Source organism: Ornithorhynchus anatinus, chromosome 5, assembly GCF_004115215.2.
Source record: "Ornithorhynchus anatinus isolate Pmale09 chromosome 5, mOrnAna1.pri.v4, whole genome shotgun sequence".
Lineage (NCBI taxonomy): Eukaryota > Metazoa > Chordata > Mammalia > Monotremata > Ornithorhynchidae > Ornithorhynchus > Ornithorhynchus anatinus.
This window is the reverse complement of record NC_041732.1, coordinates 103,402,308-103,419,433: the sequence shown is the minus strand read 5'-3', so window position 1 is coordinate 103,419,433 and position 17,126 is coordinate 103,402,308. Positions and strand designations below refer to the sequence as shown.

The 17,126-nt window shown below is 58.9% G+C and overlaps 1 protein-coding gene across 4 annotated transcripts in view; it reads right to left on the bottom strand.

The window, feature by feature from the left end:
* Positions 1-7,890, bottom strand: part of MXD1 (MAX dimerization protein 1) — a 40,132-nt gene extending 32,242 nt beyond the window's left edge. For 3 of the 4 annotated variants that reach the window (XM_039912156.1, XM_039912158.1, XM_039912159.1), the window contains exons 1-2: positions 7,781-7,888; positions 6,725-6,821 (exon numbers count right to left, since the gene is read on the bottom strand). In XM_039912156.1, the coding sequence (XP_039768090.1) occupies positions 6,725-6,821; positions 7,781-7,868 (185 nt within the window). In that variant the 5' untranslated portion in view covers positions 7,869-7,888. Of the gene's footprint in view, positions 1-6,724; positions 6,822-7,780 lie in introns of all 4 variants that reach the window. The other variant, XM_039912157.1, reaches the window with a different exon arrangement.
* Between the last annotated feature and the right edge of the window lie 9,236 nt (positions 7,891-17,126).

Here is a 17,126-nt window from a genome sequence, read left to right as displayed (position 1 = left end):
TGCGTCGGCCCGGTGCCAGAGGGCCCGGGTGGGAAATAACCGGTATCTCAGGTAGGGAGAGCCTCTCCCTCGATTCCAAAAGTCCAAGTCACAGGCCGCGTCCGGGCTCTCCCGCTCACACACGCATCTCCACGCGTGCAGGCGGCAGCCCCGCCACGAGGCCCGGGGCGCCGGCTGACCCCCGCCCTCCCGCCTCCGACCGCGCCGCGCCCTCGCCGGCCTCGTCGCTCCGAAGGCCGACCCGGGGACGGGCGCGCTCGCCCCTTTCGGTTCCCGGGGAGGCGCCGGGGCGGCTCCGGGTCGTTCCGCCCGGACCCGGGGGCGGGTAGCCGAGGTCCGGCCCGGGTGCCCGGGTGCCCGGGGGTGGCGCGGGCGGTAGGAGGGGGGAGGAGGCCTCCGGGAGTCCTCTACGCTGTCGGCTCGTTGTGGGCGGGGAACGGGACTGTTCATTCTTTCATTCCACAGTATTTATTGAGCGCTTACCACGCGCGGAGCACTGGACTCGGCGCTTGGAATGGACAATCTGGCAACAGATAGAGACGGTCCCTGCCCACTGACGGGCTCACGGTCTAATCGGGGGAGACGGGCGGACGAGAACACGTTGGTCTGTTGGACTGCCCCCGGGCGCTCAGTACGCGGGCGCTCGATAAATACCACCGACTGACCCAGGAACCCCCTTGAGACTGCCGGTCTCGGCTAATGATGATAATGATGATGATGATGATGATGATGATGATGATGGCATCTGTTGAGCACTTACTAGGTGCCAGGCACTGGACTAGAGTATTAGAGAAGCAGCGTGGCTCAGTGGAAAGACTCCGGGCTGGGGAGTCAGACGTCTCGGGTTCGAATCCCGGCTCTGCCCCTTGGCTGCTGCGGGACTGTGGCCGAGTCACTTCGCTTCTCTGGGCCTCAGTGACCTCATCGGGAAAATGGGGATGAAGACCGGGAGCCTCACGGGGGACAACCCGACGACCTTGTATCTCCCCCAGCGCTTAGGACAGTGCTCTGCACATAGTAAGCGCCTAAATACCAACATTATTATTATTCTTACTGGGGTAGGGGTAGGGCCGGGGTAGATAGAAGCTAATCGGGGTGGACGCGGTCCCTGTCCCTCACGGGGCTCCCAGTCTTCATCCCCATTTGACAGATGTGGTAAGTGAGGCACGGAGAAGTTGAGTGACTCACCCAAGGTGACACAGTGTCTTACTCAAGCACTCACTAGGTGCCGGGCACTGTACTAAGCCCTGGGGGAAGATACCAGCTAATCGGGTCGGACGCAGTCCCCGTCCCACGTGGGGCTCACAGTTTTAATCCCCACTTTACAGATGAGCAACCTGAGGCCCAGAGAAGTGAGGCGACCGGCCAGGCGGTGTGGCTTGGCGCACAGAGCCCGGACCTGGGAGTCGGGAGATCCTGGGTTCTAATCCCGGCTCCACCGCTCGCCTGCCGGGCGACCTCGGGCCAGTCACTTCACTTCTCCGGGCCCCAGTTCCCTCATCTGGACTGAGGCCCCTGGCGGGACCGGGTCCAACCCCATTTGCTCGTCGCCGGCCCAGCGCTTAGTACGCTGCCCGGCACGCGGTGGGCGCCGAACAGCTATCGTAATAATTATTATTAGGATCTTAATAAATGCCACAGTTATTATCAGGCCGAGGTGAGGAGCGGGCGCGAAGGGCGGCCAGCTGGCCCAGGGTCCAGTAAGGCCACTCATCTCCCGCGGCCTCCCCCACACTGACCCCCCGCCACGGCCACGGCCACCACCGCCATTCCTGCGGGCTATTCTCCCGGGCGGGCGCGTGGCAGGGCTAGTCAAATCCCGGGGTCAAGGTGCACGGTCCCGGGCGGGCCGGCGGCCTCGGCGCCGTTGAGGGTGGGGCCGCCTCGGGCCCCCGGGTCGGGTCGCCCAAGAGGAGGAAGAGGAAGAGGAGGAGGAGGCCGCGGCGCCGTCGAGCCCCACCGGCTCGCGGCTGGGACGACCGCGCCACGCCGGCTCTAGATTTCATTTCGGAGGGTGTCCCCTCCCCCCCCCCCGCCCCCTGCCGTGGGTGGCGGTAAACAGATGCCATCGTTATTATCAACGATCACCGTCATCGTCGTCGCGGTATCCGTTGAACGCTTCTACGTGCCAGGCGCCGCGGTGGTTCCGGGCAGAGCGGGTTGGAGCCGGCCCCCGTGGGGCTCACGGTCTCCATCCCCATTTTACAGATGAGGGGACGGAGGCCCGGGGCACGGTCGCTCCGTGGAAAGAGCCCGGGCTTGGGAGTCGGAGGTCGTGGGTTCGAATGCCGGCTCCGCCCCCCCCCCCCCCCCGGTCAGCTGTGGGACTTTGGGCAAGTCACTTCACCGCTCTGGGCCTCAGTTACCTCGTCGGTAAAAGGGGGATGAAAACCGTGAGCCCCACGTGGGACGACCCGATCACCTTGTATCCCCCCCAGCGCTTGGAACGGTGCTCTGCACATAGTAAGCGCTTAACGGATATCAACATTATCATTAACGATCAGGGTACTCGTCGAGCGCTTACTACGTGCCAGGCACTGCACGAGCGGCCGGGGCGGATACGAGCGGGTCGGGTCGGACCGGGTCCCCGTCCCCCGTGGGGCTCACGGTCTCCGTCCCCGTTTTCCGGAGGAGGGAAGGGAGGCCCAGAGAAGTGAAGCGACTCGCCCAAGGCCACCCGGCAGACGAGTGCGACGCCTCTGCCCGACATCGGGAGCCCAGCCGGACCTTTCCGGCCTCCCCTTCTAGCCTGGGCGCTCAATAAATACCATCGATCGACCGACCGGAGTCTTGTCGTGGGCGGGGAGCCATTTCCCCCGGCTCCGTCGCAGTCTTCCCTCCCAAGCGCTTACTAATAATAACGACAATAACGATGATGATGATGATGATGATGATGATGATGGTATTTGTTAAGCACTTACTATATGTGCCAAGCTCCGGGGTAGATACCGGGTAATGAGGTTGCCCCACGTGGGGCTCCCGGTCTTCATCCCCATTTTCCAGATGAGGTCACTGAGGCCCCGAGAAGCGAGGCGACCGGCCCCGGCTGCCGAGTGGCGGAGCCGGGATTAGAACCCAGGACCTCCGACTCCCAAGCCCGGGCTCTTTCCGTTGAGACAGCGCCCCGCACACGGTAAGCGCTCAAGAGATGTGTCCGGCCCGATCACCTCGTATCTACCCCGGCACTTGGACTGGTGCTTGGCACGAAATAAGCGCCCGATACCGTAATCACCATAATCGTTATAAATACCACAGAGAAGCAGCCTGGCCTAGTGGCGAAAGCCGGGGCCCGGGAGTCGGAAGGATCCGGGTTCTAATCCCAGCTCCGCCCCTCGTCCGCTGGGTGACCTTGGTTGGGCACGTCGCCTCACCTCTCTCGGGCCTCGGTTCCCTCATCGGGAAAATGGGGATTTATGGCGGCGAGCCTCACGTGGAACCAGGAAGTGTGACCGACCTGATAAAATCTGTATCCGCCCCAGCACTTAGTACAGTGCCCGGCACATAGTAAGCACTTAACAAATACCATAAAAAAAAAAAAAAAAAAAAGATCGATTTCACTTGGCGACGGGGGCAAAGATTTCCACGGGCTGTAAAATCTCTTTGGGGAATAAGCTCGGTTAAATAGGCTAACTTATTGAACTGGCAATTTGTCATTCTCTTGGTCCCTCCTCCTCCCCCAGATAATCACACCATTACACTGGGGGTGTGGATGGTTTACGGGGGGAAAGGGGGTACCCCCCCGGGCGGGAGCCAATCTGTCAGACCCAGCAGGCGCTCAATAAACACCCTCGCCGGGGTGTAACCCCCAACCTAAAGTCGGCTCTCCCCCAAATCACCGTTGGCTAAGAGGTCGGGAAGAATCGCTGGATTCAAAATAATAATAATGTTGGTATTTGTTAAGCGCTTACTAGGTGCAGAGCACTGTTCTAAGCGCTGGGGTAGGCAAGCCCGTCAATGGGCGGGGATGGTCTCTATCTGTTGCCGAACTGTCCATTCCAAGCGCTGAGTACAGTGCTCTGCACAGAGTAAGCGCTCAATCAATACTATTGAATGAATGAATACAGGGTCATCAGGTTGCCCCACGTGAGGCTCCCAGTCTTCATCCCCATTTTCCAGATGAGGTCACTGAGGCCCAGAGAAGTGACTTGCCCACAGTCACCCAGCTGACAAGGGGCAGAGCCGGGATTCGAACCTGTGACCTCTGACTCCCAAGCCCGGGCTCCTTCCACCGAGCCACGCTGCGGCACGACAGAGCCCGGGCTTGGGAGTCAGAGGTCATGAGTTCGAATCCCGGCTCTGCCCCTTGTCAGCTGGGTGACTGTGGGCGAGTCACTTCACTTCTCTGGGCCTCAGTGACCTCATCTGTCAAATGGGGATTAACCGCGAGCCTCCCGTGGGACCACCTGATGACCCTGTATCTCCCCCAGCGCTTAGAACGGTGCTCGGCACAGAGTAGGCGCTTAACAAATACCAATGTTATTATCACGTCATTATTACGTCTTCCCCGAAACCCAGGCCTCGCTGGAAACTTCTTGCCGGCCGAGTCTTCAGCCGGACGTCGAAGATTCGGGCCCAGCGCCACGTGGCTTCACGGCATTTTCAACAATATAACGCCACCGGCGTGGCAGGAACCCACGTCTCCTTTCACGGGCCCAACCGCCCCGGCTCTGACCTCGGGCGGACGCGGGGCAGCCGGCGAGTCGAGGACCGCGACCGAATCCCAGACTCGTCCTCATTCTTCCCGTCCGGTCGGCGAACCGACACCCTTCCCCGCCCCCGGGGTGGGAGGGGGAGTCGAAAAACGAACGCAAAGAAAAAATACACCCGGCAGGTAGCGACTGCCGGCGGCTCCAACGGGGCGAGCCGAGGCCCCGGCGGATGACCGGAGAGGTTCAAGTCTAACCGGGAACTTCCCGGCTTCCCCGGTCCCACCCTAAACGCCGCGTCCGCACGGCAGCTAGCGGGAGACCTCTTCGGAAAAGAAAAAGAGAAGGAGAGAAATGGAAGGGCGGCCGGAAAGGCATCGCGACACGTCAAGACGCGACGGTGGCCGCGGCCGCGCCCCGACGGCTTTCCCCACTCGAATTCTCAGGGGGATCTGGCGGGCCCCGACCCCGGCGAGGGACGGGGCGCCGTCGGAATCGTCGCCGCTCCTCCCAAAGGCCAGCAGGTTTGCGTAAAACGAGGCCAGGAGAAACGCCCTCCTTCCTCAGGCCGCGGTTTGGCGCGACGGTTTTCGATTTTCTTTCTTCCCCCCCAGATCCTACACGTACAAGTGAACTTCTGCGTCTGAAACGGACGGGGCGGGTTGGGGAAGCGGGGGGGTTGCCAACGGCTCTGTCGATCTGGGGGGAGGAATCGCCTCGGATTTAATGATAACGACGATGGTAGTGGCTAAGCGCTTAGTAGGTGCCAACCACCGTTCTGAGCGCCGGGGTAGAGACAAGGTCATCAGGTTGTCCCCATGCGGGGCTCAGTCTTTGTCCCCATTTTCCAGATGAGGTCACTGAGGGACAGAGAAGCGAAGTGACTCGCCCACAGTCACACAGCCGACAAGTGGTGGAGCCGGGATCAAGAATAACAATAATAATAATAATGTTGATATTTAAGCGCTTACTCTGGGCAGAGCACCGTTCTGTGCAGAGCGCGGGGTCATCGGGTCGTCCCCCGGCAGGCTCGCGGCCCTCTTCCCCATTTGACGGACGAGGTCACCGAGGCCCCGAGAAGCGAAGCGACTCGCCCACGGTCCCGCCGCTGACGAGCGGCGGAGCGGGGATTCGAACCCACCACCTCTGCCTCCCAAGCCCGGGCTCTTTCCACGGAGCCCCGCTGCGTCTCAAATCCAGATTTCTTTCCGGGGCGGAAAGAGCGGAGCCCGACCGCCCGCCCGACGTCTCTCCCGGAGATCTCTCCCGTCGGGGAGGCCGGGGGGAGGGAAGAATCATTACGGAGAGACATCCGAAATACCTCCCCTCTCACCCCCCCGACGGAGAAGGGCCGCCTGGGGAGCGGCCCGGCCCGGCGGGCCCGGGCCGGAGACCCCGAAGGCGCCGGGTTCCAATCCCGACGCCGACCCCCCCCGTCCGCTCCGCGACCTCGGGCCGGCCGCTCCCCTTCTCCGGGCCTCGGTTCCCCCGTCTGTCAAATGGGGACGGAGACCGTGAGCCCCACGCGGGGACGGGGACCGGGTCCCATCCGAGCCGCGGCGCTCGATCCTATTCGGTCGCCGTCGCTCTTACGAGACGTCCTTCCCCTCGACTCCATCTGTCGCCATCGTCCTCGTCCGTCCGTCTCCCCCGGCGGGACCGTGCGCCCGTCCGACGGGCAGGGACCGTCCTATCTGTTGCCGACTCGTCCGTTCCGAGCGCTCAGCCCGGTGCTCTGCACGTAGCGAGCGCTCGATAAATGCCACTGAACCAACAGTGCAGCGTGTGGCACGGAGCGAGGGCCCAGTGGACGCCGTCACCGTCGACACGATCGATTTGCGGGAAGAGGAAGGTTAGGGGGCGGGCGGCGGCCTACGCGGTCGACATCCGTCCGCCGCTATTTACCGGGCGCCGCTGCGCGCGGAGCGCCGTACCGAGCGCTGGGAAGGAACGATCCGTCGACGGAGCCGGGGAAGCCACCTCCGGAGCGGCGAGAGGTCGGGGAGGCGGCGTCTCCGTGAGGGTGGGGGTCCGGAGGGAGCCCCCCGGGAGGAGGACGGGGACGTTGGCCCCTTTACCTGTTAATGCTGCTGTTCTTGGACCTGCCCCTCCTCTTGAAGGCGTCCGCGTCCTTGCCGTCGAACGGTAGGATGGAGGCATAGCCGTGCTCCGCTTCTGCAAAAAATCCAAGTCGACGCCTCCGTCGGCGGCGCCCCCGACCCCGGCCCCCCACGGGGGGCGGCTCCCCCGTTCTCGGCCCTGGACAACCACCGGGTACCGGCCCGCCCGCTTTTGCCCCCCAGCTCCACCTGCCCCGGACCATCTCGCCACTTTGTCCTCTCGTGCCCCCCCCCCCCCGCTCTCCCGTCCACTCCCCGATCTGCCCTCCCCTTGCACTCTTGCCCCCCCCCGATCTGCCCTCCCCTTGCACTCTTGCCCCCCCAGATCTACCCTCCCTTACACTCTTGCCCCCCTCAGATCTGCCCTTCCCCCACTCTTGCCCTCCCCGATCTGCCCTCCCCTTGCACTCTTGCTCCCCCCGATCTGCCCTCCCCTTGCACTCTTGCCCCCCCCAGATCTGCCCTTCCCCCACTCCTGCCCCCCCAGATCTACCCTCCCCTTGCACTCTTGCTCCCCCCGATCCGCCCTCCCCCCACTCTTGCCCCCCCAGATCCGCCCTCCCCTTACACTCTTGCCCCCCCCAGATCTGCCCTTCCCCCACTCTTGCCCTCCCCGATCTGCCCTCCCCTTGCACTCTTGCTCCCCCCGATCTGCCCTCCCCTTGCACTCTTGCCCCCCCCAGATCTGCCCTTCCCCCACTCCTGCCCCCCCAGATCTATCCTCCCCTTACACTCTTGCCCCCCCCAGATCTGCCCTTCCCCCACTCTTGCCCTCCCCGATCTGCCCTCCCCTTGCACTCTTGCTCCCCCCGATCTGCCCTCCCCTTACACTCTTGCCCCCCCCAGATCTGCCCTTCCCCCAGTCTCGCCCCCCCAGATCCGCCCTCCCCTTCCACTCTCGCCCCCCCCAGATCCGCCCTCCCCCGCCGACGGCAGGAGGGGGGGGGGCCGGGGAGGGGGGGGTGGGAGGTCAGAGGGGAGGGGTGAGGGCTGAGCGGCGACAGGGGGCGTCACCTCGCTCTCGGCGCTCCAGGTAATCGGCCGCCTCCAGCAGCATCTGGATGTTGGTCCGGACCTCGGCCGCCTCCGCCGCCGCCGCCATCCCCGCCGCCTCCGCCGCCCTCGCCGCCCTGCCCTCTCCTCTCTCTCCTCCGTCTCCGCTCCGCTCCGCTTCGCCCGCTCGCCCAGTGTTTATTCCCCGACTCGCCTCCTCCCCCTCCCCGCTCCCGCCCGCCCGCCCGGGCCCCATTGGCCGCCCGCTCCTCGGCCCCGCCCCCGCCGCGCCCCCATGGGCCGGCCGGCCCCGCCCCCGGCCCCGCCCCCCGGACGCCGGCCCCGCCCCCCGGCCGCCGGCCCCCGCCCCCGCCGCCGGCCCCGCCCCCCGGCCGCCGGCCCCGCCCCCTCGCCTTCCTATTGGGCGGCGGGGAGGCGGCGGAGACCGTCATTGGCTCCCCGGAGGCGGGGCCCGACCCCGCCCCCCGCGGCTCCGCCAATCGCGGCGCCCGCCGGCCCGCCCGGCCCCCGCCGCGCCTTCCCATTGGCCGAGGCGCGCGGGCCGCCACCTGGTGGCCGACGTCACCCGGGGCGGCCGGCCCCGCCCCCCGGCCCAGCTGGAGCGCCGCCCATTGGCTCCCCGGGGCCCTCCCCCGGCTGCCCCCCCCCCTTCGGCGACATGACGTCATCCCTCGGAGTGACGTCACCCCTGTATGACGTCACCCCCGGAGGCGCAGGGCCGGCGGCGGCGACGACGACGACGACGACGACGACGACGACGGCGGCGGCTCTTCCTCCGGTCCTATTTCTGGGGCTCCGCAGCAGTGCCCTCTCCCGGACGCTCGGCGCTAGGGCTCCGCGCCCCGGAGGCGCTCACTGGTTATTAATAATCAATAATCGATAATCATCATAATAATCACATCGGCGTTTGTTCAGACCATTACTCTGTAGATACATCAGCATGTGGATACACGTAGATGATACATGACCCTGTATCTCCCCCCCAGCACGGTGCTCCGCACATCATTTTTATTATTCATTCATTCATTCATTCATTCACTCATTCAATAGTATTTATTGAGCGCTTACGATGTGCGGAGCACTGGACTAAGCGCTTGGAATGGACAGATCGGCAACAGAGACGGTCCCTGCCCTTTGACGGGCTCACGGTCTCATCGGGGGAGACGGACGGACGAGAACGATAAATAGAATCAAGCGCTTCCTATGTGCCAAGCACTGTTCTAAACGCTGGGGGAGATCCAAGGTGATCAGGTTGTCCCCCGTGAGGCTCCCAGTCTTCATCCCCATTTTACAGATGAGGGAACTGAGGCCCAGAGAAGTGAAGCGACTTGCCCACCGTCCCACGGCTGACAGGTGACGGATGCGGGATTCGAACCCATGACCTCTGACTCCCAAGCCCGGGCTCTTCCCACTGAGCCACGCTGCTTCCCCATGAATGAACGAATAATCCCGGCTCTGCCACTTGTCTGCTGGGTGACCTTGGGCAAGTCGCTTCATTTCTCTGGGGCCTCAGTGACCTCGTCTGCAAAATGGGGATGAAGACTGGGAGCCCCACGTGGAGCTCATCACCTTGGATCTATTCCAGCACTTAGAACAGTGCTTGGCACATAGGAAGCGCTTAACAAATGCCATCATCATTATTATTATTATTATTATTAATTATTAGGGAAGCAGGGTGGCCTAGTGGCAAGAGCCCGGGCCTGAGAGTCAGGGGTCGTGGGTTCTCATGCTGCCACTTGTCTGCTGCGTGACCTTGGACAAGTCGCTTCACTTCTCCCTGCCCTCAGTTCCCTCATCTGTCAAACGAGGATGAAGACCGTGAGCCCCACGTGGAGTCAGACGTCATGGGTTCGAATCCCGGCTCGGCCACTCGTCAGCTCTGTGACTCTGGGCAAGTCACTTCACTTCTCGGTGCCTCAGTTCCCTCATCTGTAAAATGGGGATGAAGACTGTGAGCCCCACGTGGGACGACCTGATTCCCCTGTGTCTACCCCAGCGCTTAGAACGGTGCTCGGCACATAGTGAGCGCTTAACAAATACCAACATTATTATTATTATTATTATTACAACCTGACAGCCTTGTACCTACCCCAGCGCTTAGAACAGTGCTTGGCACATAGTAAGCGTTTAACATGGTAAGCGCATAGTAAATATTAAGTACCTGGCACTGTACTAAGCTCTGGGGTGGATCCAAGCCAATCGGGTTGGACCCAGACCCTGTCCCCCGTGGGGCTCACCGTCTCCGATCCCCCTTTTCCAGGTGAGGCAACTGAGGCCCAGAGAAGCGAAGGGACTCGCCCGAGGTCATAAAGCGGACGAGTGACCGAGCCGGGATTAGAACCCACCACCCTCTGACTCCCAGGCCCTATCCCTTAGGCCATGCTGCTTCTCTAAATACCGGAGCTTGATGGACGTTCTGCAAGTGGCGCAGCCAAGCTCGTGAATTTTTTATTTTATTTTAATGGTGTTCATTAAAGCCCTTACCATGTGGCAGGCACTGGTCTAAGCGCTGCACTTAGTGACAAGCTAATAGTAATCATTGTACTATTTGTTAAGCGCTTACTATGTGCCAGGCGTTGTCTGTCTCCTCCGTTTATAATAATGTTGGTATCTGTTAAGCGCTTACTCTGTGCCGAGCACCGTTCTAAGCGCTGGGGGAGAGACAGGGTCATCGGGTGGTCCCACGTGAGGCTCACAGTTAATCCCCATTTGACAGATGAGGGAACTGAGGCCCAGAGAAGTGAAGTGTCTTGCCCGCAGTCACACACCTGACAAGTGGCAGAGCTGGGATTCGAACTCCATTTAGACCGTGAGCCCGTCGTCGGGCAGGGATTGTCTCTACCTGCCGCCCGGTTGTCCCTTCCAAACGCTTAGTGCAGTGCTCTGCGCACAGTAAACGCTCAATAAATATGATTGAATGAATGAATACTAAGCGCGGGGATGGAAGTAAGCAAACGGGGCTGGACCCAGTCCCTGACCCCCGTGGGGCTCCCGGTCTCCATCCCCATTTTCCAGATGAGGTCACTGAGGCCCGGAGAAGGAAGCGACTCACCCGAGGTCACACAGCAGACAGGTGGCAAAGCCGGATTAGAACCCATGACCTCCTGACTCCCAAGCCTGTGCTCTCCCCATTAGGCCGTGCTGCTTCATTAGAACCCAGGTCCTTCTGGCGCCCAGACCTGGGCGCTCTCCATTAGACCTCCCCGCTTCCCTTTCTTCCCTTTGCATCGAGAAGCAGCGTGGCACGGTGGCTAGATCACGGGCCTGGCACTCAGAAAGTCGTGGGTTCCAATCCCGGCTCTGCCCCTTGTCTGCCATGTGACCTTGGGCCAGTCACTTCGCTTCTCGGGGGCCTCGGTTCCCTCCTCTGTCACATAATAATCATAATTATGGTATTTGTTCATTCATTCATTCAATAGTATTTATTGAGCGCTTACTCTGTGCAGAGCACTGTACTAAGCGCCTGGAATGGCCAAATCGGTAACAGATAGAGACGGTCCCTGCCCTTGGACGGGCGCACGGTCTAATCGTTTGTTAAGCGCTTACTATGTGCCAAGCACCGTTCGAAGCGCTGGGGGAGATACAAGGTCATCGGTTTGTCCCATGTGGGGCTCACCGTCTTCATCCCCATTTGACAGCTGAGGGAACTGAGGCACAGAGAAGTGAAGTGACTCGCCCAAGGTCACACAGCTGACAAGCGGCGGAGACGGGATTCGAACCCACGACCTCTGACTCCCAAGCCCGGGCTCTTTCCACTGAGCCACGCGGCTTCTCTATGGGGATGGACACCGTGCTGGAGAGGGACTGTGTCTAACCCCATGTGCTTGTATCCGCCCCAGCGCTTAGTACAGTTTGTGGCACATAGTAAGCGCTTAATGCATACAGTAATTCTAATTATTATTTACTCCGGCGCTTAGTGCGGTGCCTGGCACATGGTAAATGCTCAACAAATACCTCAGTTATTATTATTATCGACAGTCGTTTGTCCCGCTAGTCACAAGAAAAACAACTTGGGTACCTGTGACTTTGGGCAAGTCACTTCACTTCTCTGGGCCTCAGTTCCTTCATCTATAAAATGGGGATGAATAATAATAATGTTGGTATCTGTTACGCGCTTACTGTGTGCAGAGCACTGTTCTAAGCGCTGGGGTAGACACAGGGGAATCAGGTTGTCCCCCGCGGGGCTCACGGTCTTCATCCCCATTTTCCAGATGAGGTCACTGAGGCCCAGAGAAGGGAAGTGACTCGCCCAGAGTCACACAGCTGACAAGTGGCAGATCTGGGATTCGAACCCATGACCCCTGACTCCAAAGCCCGGGCTCTTTCCACTGAGCCCCGCTGCTCACGTGGGACGAGCTGATGACCTTGAACCTCCCCCGGGGCTTAGGACAGGGCTTGGCAAATTTCCTCCTCCTCCTCCTCATTATTATTATTTAGTCCCAAACCTTGGCTCACCTTTGGGAACCCTGGCACTTTTGGAGCCTCTGCCAGGCTAGGCTATTTTGTCCCTTTCTCTGAAAACTTTTCATTTATTCTTCTTTAAATTCATTCATTCGTTCACTAGTATTTATTGAGCGCTCACTAGGTGCACATTAAGCTCAACGTGGCTCGGTGGCAAGAGCCCAGGCTTGGGAGCCAGAGGTCATGGATTTGAATCCCGGTTCTGCCACTTTCAGTCATTCATTCAATAGTATTTATGGAGCGCTTACTGTGTGCAGAGCACTGTACTAAGCGCTTGGAATGGACAATTCGGCAACAGATAGAGACGATCCCGGCCCATTGATGGGCTTACTTGTCAGCTGTGTGACCTTGGGCAAGTCACTTCACTTCTCTGGGCCTCAGTGACCTCATCTGGAAAATGGGGATTAACTGCGAGCCTCCCGTGAGACGACCCGATGCCCCTGTATCTCCCCCAGCGCTTAGAACGGTGCTCGGCACATAGTAAAGCGCTTAACAGATACCAACGTTATTATTATCATCTGAGAAGCAGTGTGTCCTAGTGAGTAGAACCCGGGCCCGGGAGTCAGAAGGACCTGGGTTCTAATTCCAGCTCCACCCCATGCCTACTGTGCGATACTGGGCAAATCCTAGACTGAATCTTCTGTGGGCAGGGATTGTCCCTCTTTGTGGCCAAATTGTACCTTCCAGGCGCTTAGTACAGCGCTCTGCACACAGTAAGCGCTCAATACATACGACTGAACGAATGAAAGTCCCTTCGCTTCTCTGTGCCTCAGTTCCCTCATCTGTAAAATGGGGATGAAGACTGTGAGCCCCACGGGGGACAAGGATGCCGTCCAACCTGATCAGCTTGGATCTACCTCAGTTACTAAGAGCCAGGCACTTATGATAATAATGATGTTGGTATTTGTTAAGCGCTTACTAGGTGCAGAGCACCGTTCTAAGCGCTGGGGGAGATACGGGGTCATCGGGTCGTCCCACGTGAGGCTCACAGTCTTCATCCCCATTTTACAGATGAGGGAACTGAGGCCCAGAGAAGCGAAGTGACTTGCCCACAGTCACACAGCTGACGAGTGGAAGAGCCGGGATCCGAACCTATGACCTCTGACTCCCAAGCCCGGGCTCTTACCACTGAGCCTCGCTCACTTAGTAAGCGCTTAACTTTTAACCTCTAGACTGTAAGCGCGTTAGGGGCAGGGGGCGTGTCTGCTAAATTCATTCATTCAGTCGTATTTATTGAGCGCTTACTACGTGCAGAGCACTGTTCTAAGAGCTTGGAAAGGACAATTCGGCAGCAGATAGAGACAATCTCTGCCCGGTGACGGGCGCACGGTCTAATCTATTGCATTGACCTCTCCCAAGCGCTTAGAACATTGCTGCGCACGTAGTAAGCGCTCAGTCGATATCATCGATGGGTCGATCTAGACTGTAAGCTCGTGACGGGCAGGGGACTCGTCTGCTAATCCCGTTGCATTCTACTCTTCCAAGGTCATTCATTCATTCATTCATTCAATAGTATTTATCGAGCGCTTACTACGTGCAGAGCACCGGACTAAGCGCTCGGAATGAACGAGTCGGCAACAGACAGAGACGGTCCCGGCCGTCGGACGGGCTCACGGTCCGATCGGGGGAGACGGACGGACGAGAACGACGGCGATAGATAGAGTCGAGGGGAAGAACGTCTCGTAAGAACGATGGCGACTAAATAGAATCGAGGCGATGGACGTTTCATCAACAGAATAAATAGGGTCTTCGTGCGGTGTTCCGTACGTAGAAAGCGCTCAGTAAATACCACTAACAGATACCATTAAAATAATAATGACAACTCCAGCGCTTAGTACAGTGCTGGGCAAGGAGTAGGCGCTGAATAAATACGACAATTATGACGAATCCATCTGCCCCCGGCCCTAAACTGGGAGCCCCACGTGGGAAGGGGATCTCTCCCATTGATCGGCACATTACGAGGAGCAGCGTGGCCTAGCGGGTAGAGCCCGGGCCTGGGAGTCAAGAGGACCTGGGTTCTCATCCCGGCTCCAACACGTACCTGCTGCGTGACCTTGGACAAGTCACTTCTCTTCTCCCGGCCTCGGTTCCCTCATCTGTACGTGGAGATTAAGAAAGCGCATCAGCCCAGCAAAGTCCTCATTGCCTCTTCTCCCTCTCCCTTCTGCATCAGGGATTTGTCCCCCTTCCTTCCCCCGGCCCCCCAGCGCTGACGTCCCTATCCCTCATTTATTTATCTCTGTTTATGTCGGTCTCCCCGCCTCGGCGGCCAGCTCGTCGTGGGCGGGAAACGCAGCCCGGCTCCGCCACTTGTCAGCTGTGTGACTTTGGGCAAGTCGCTTCACTTCTCTGGGCCTCAGTTCCCGCATCTGGAAAATGGGGATGAAGACCGGGAGCCCCACGTGGGACGACCTCATCACCTTGTATCCTCCCCAGCGCTTAGAACAGTGCTTTGCACATAGTAAGCGCTTAACAAGCGCCATCGTTGTTATTATCTCCCAGCTCTGTTATACCGACCTCTCCCAAGCGCTTAGTTCAGTGCTCTGCACACGGCAAGCGCTCAGTAAATATTATCGATTCACCGACTGGGAGCCCTCTGAGGGACACGGATCGTGTCCAACCCGATTAGCTTGTATCTGCCCGGTGCTTCGCACACTGTAAGCGCTTAACAGAAAGAACAGTGCTTGGCACATAGTAAGCGCTTTACAGATACCAACATTATTATTATTATGCCATCGTTATCATTATTATTACCCCCGCGCTCAGTACAGTGCCTGGCACAGAGTAAGCACTCAACCAAAATCATTTAAAATTAAAAAAAATTGAAACAGGGAAGCGCGCAACCCCTTCTGCCTTACTTAACCTAATGCATCAGTGGCAATAATCTGGAAAGTTGGAGGAATCATAAAAGAGCGAGCGGACCGCCTCTGAGAAACACGCCCTACGGCGTTGAAGTCCTTACGGGTGCATTTCTTGAACTTGAGAGTTTCAAAGGTCACCGTCGTCTCCTCGCGCACGCCTGTCCGCTTTCCAGATCTTCCAAGTCACTTCACTTCTCTGGGCCTCAGTGGCCTCATCTGGAAAATGGGGATGAAGACTGGGAGCCCCACATGGGACAGGGCCTTTGTCCACCCCAGTTTGCTTGTATCCCCCCCCCCCGGGCTTCGAACGGTGTCTAGCACATCGTAGGTCAGTGCTGGACCTACGTAGAACGGTGGCTAGCACATCTGGAAAATGGGGATGGAGACTGGGAGCCCCACAGGGTGACCCTGTATCTCCTCCAGCGCTTAGAACAGTGCTCTGCACCTAGTAAGCGCTTAACGAATCCCAACATTATCATCATTACTATTGAATGAATGAAAGTGGCCGAGTGCGGATTGGAACCCGCCAACTCTTGACGCCACCAAGAGCATCATCATCATCACCGTCGCCGTCATCGTCATCACCTAAGCTTGCATCTCCTCCCGGAGCTCAGTACGGTGCCTGGCACATAGTGAGCGCTTAACCAATACCAATCAATTAAAAAAGAAATCATTAAAGGAACCCAAGGCGCTTCAAGGTGCTCGCGCACCGCTTGCCGGAAGAGAAAGGGTCAGCGAGGCCGGAGGCCACGGAGATCTGTCATTAATAACAATAATAATAATAATAACAATGATAACTATGGTATTTGTTAAGTGCTTATTTTGTGCCCGGCACTGTTCTAAGCGCTGGGGTAGATACAAGGTCATCAGGTTGTCCCACGTGGGGCTCACAGTCTTCATAATAATGTTGGTATTTGTTAAGCGCTTACTATGTGCCGAGCACCGTTCTAAGCGCTGGGGTAGACACAGGGGAATCAGGTTGTCCCACGGGGGGCTCACAGTCTTCATCCCCATTTTCCAGATGAGGTCACTGAGGCCCAGAGAAGCGAAGTGGCTCGCCCACAGTCACACCGCTGACAAGTGGCAGAGCCGGGATTACAAACCCATGACCTCTGAATCCCAAGCCCGGGCTCATCCCACCGAGCCACGTCGCTTCTCACAGAAGCTTCATCAGAGAAGTAGCATGGCCCAGTGGCAAGAGCCCGGGCTCGGGAGTCAGCGGTCCTGGGTTCTAATTCCGACTTCGCCGCTTGTCAGCCGGGTGACCGCGGGCGAGTCACTTCACTTCTGTGGGCCTCAGTTCCCTCATCTGGAAAATGGGGATGAAGACCGGGAGCCTCACATGGGACCACCCGATGACCCTGTATCTCCCCCAGCGCTTAGAACAGTGCTCTGCACCTAGGAAGCGCTTAACAAATACCCACATTATTATTATTCATCCCCATTTTGTAGATGTCACCGAGGCCCAGAGAAATGAAGTGACCTGCCCACAGTCACACAGCTGACAAGCAACGGAGCTGCGATTAGAACCCAGGACCTCCGACTCCCGAGCCCGGGCTCTTTCCGCTCAGCCCCACTGTTTTGACAGAGGATTTGGGGGGAGGCAGAGAAACGAGACGTTTTACCAGAGCTTGAACTGGGACCATCAGACGGAAGTCACCTGACAGGGATGAGAGCAATTTAGGAGACCTAACAACAAGCCACTGAACAGCAGCCACCAAAAACAGGCCACCAAATTTCATCCACGAAAAACCAGCCTCTAAGGCCAACCTTCTTCTCTCTCTTTCTCCTTCCCCTCAATCCGGCCGCCGACCCCTCGCCCACGTCTTCCTCTCGGCCTGCAACGCCCTCCGCCTTTCGGATGCGACGGACACCCCTCTCCTCGCCTTCAAAACTCATTAATCAAATGAATTCGATTGAATAAACTTTCCTAAATTCCCATTTCCTCCAAGAGGCCCTCCCTGATCAAGCCCCCGTTTCCCCGACTCCCTCTCCCTTCTGCGTCGCCCTTACGCTTGAATCTC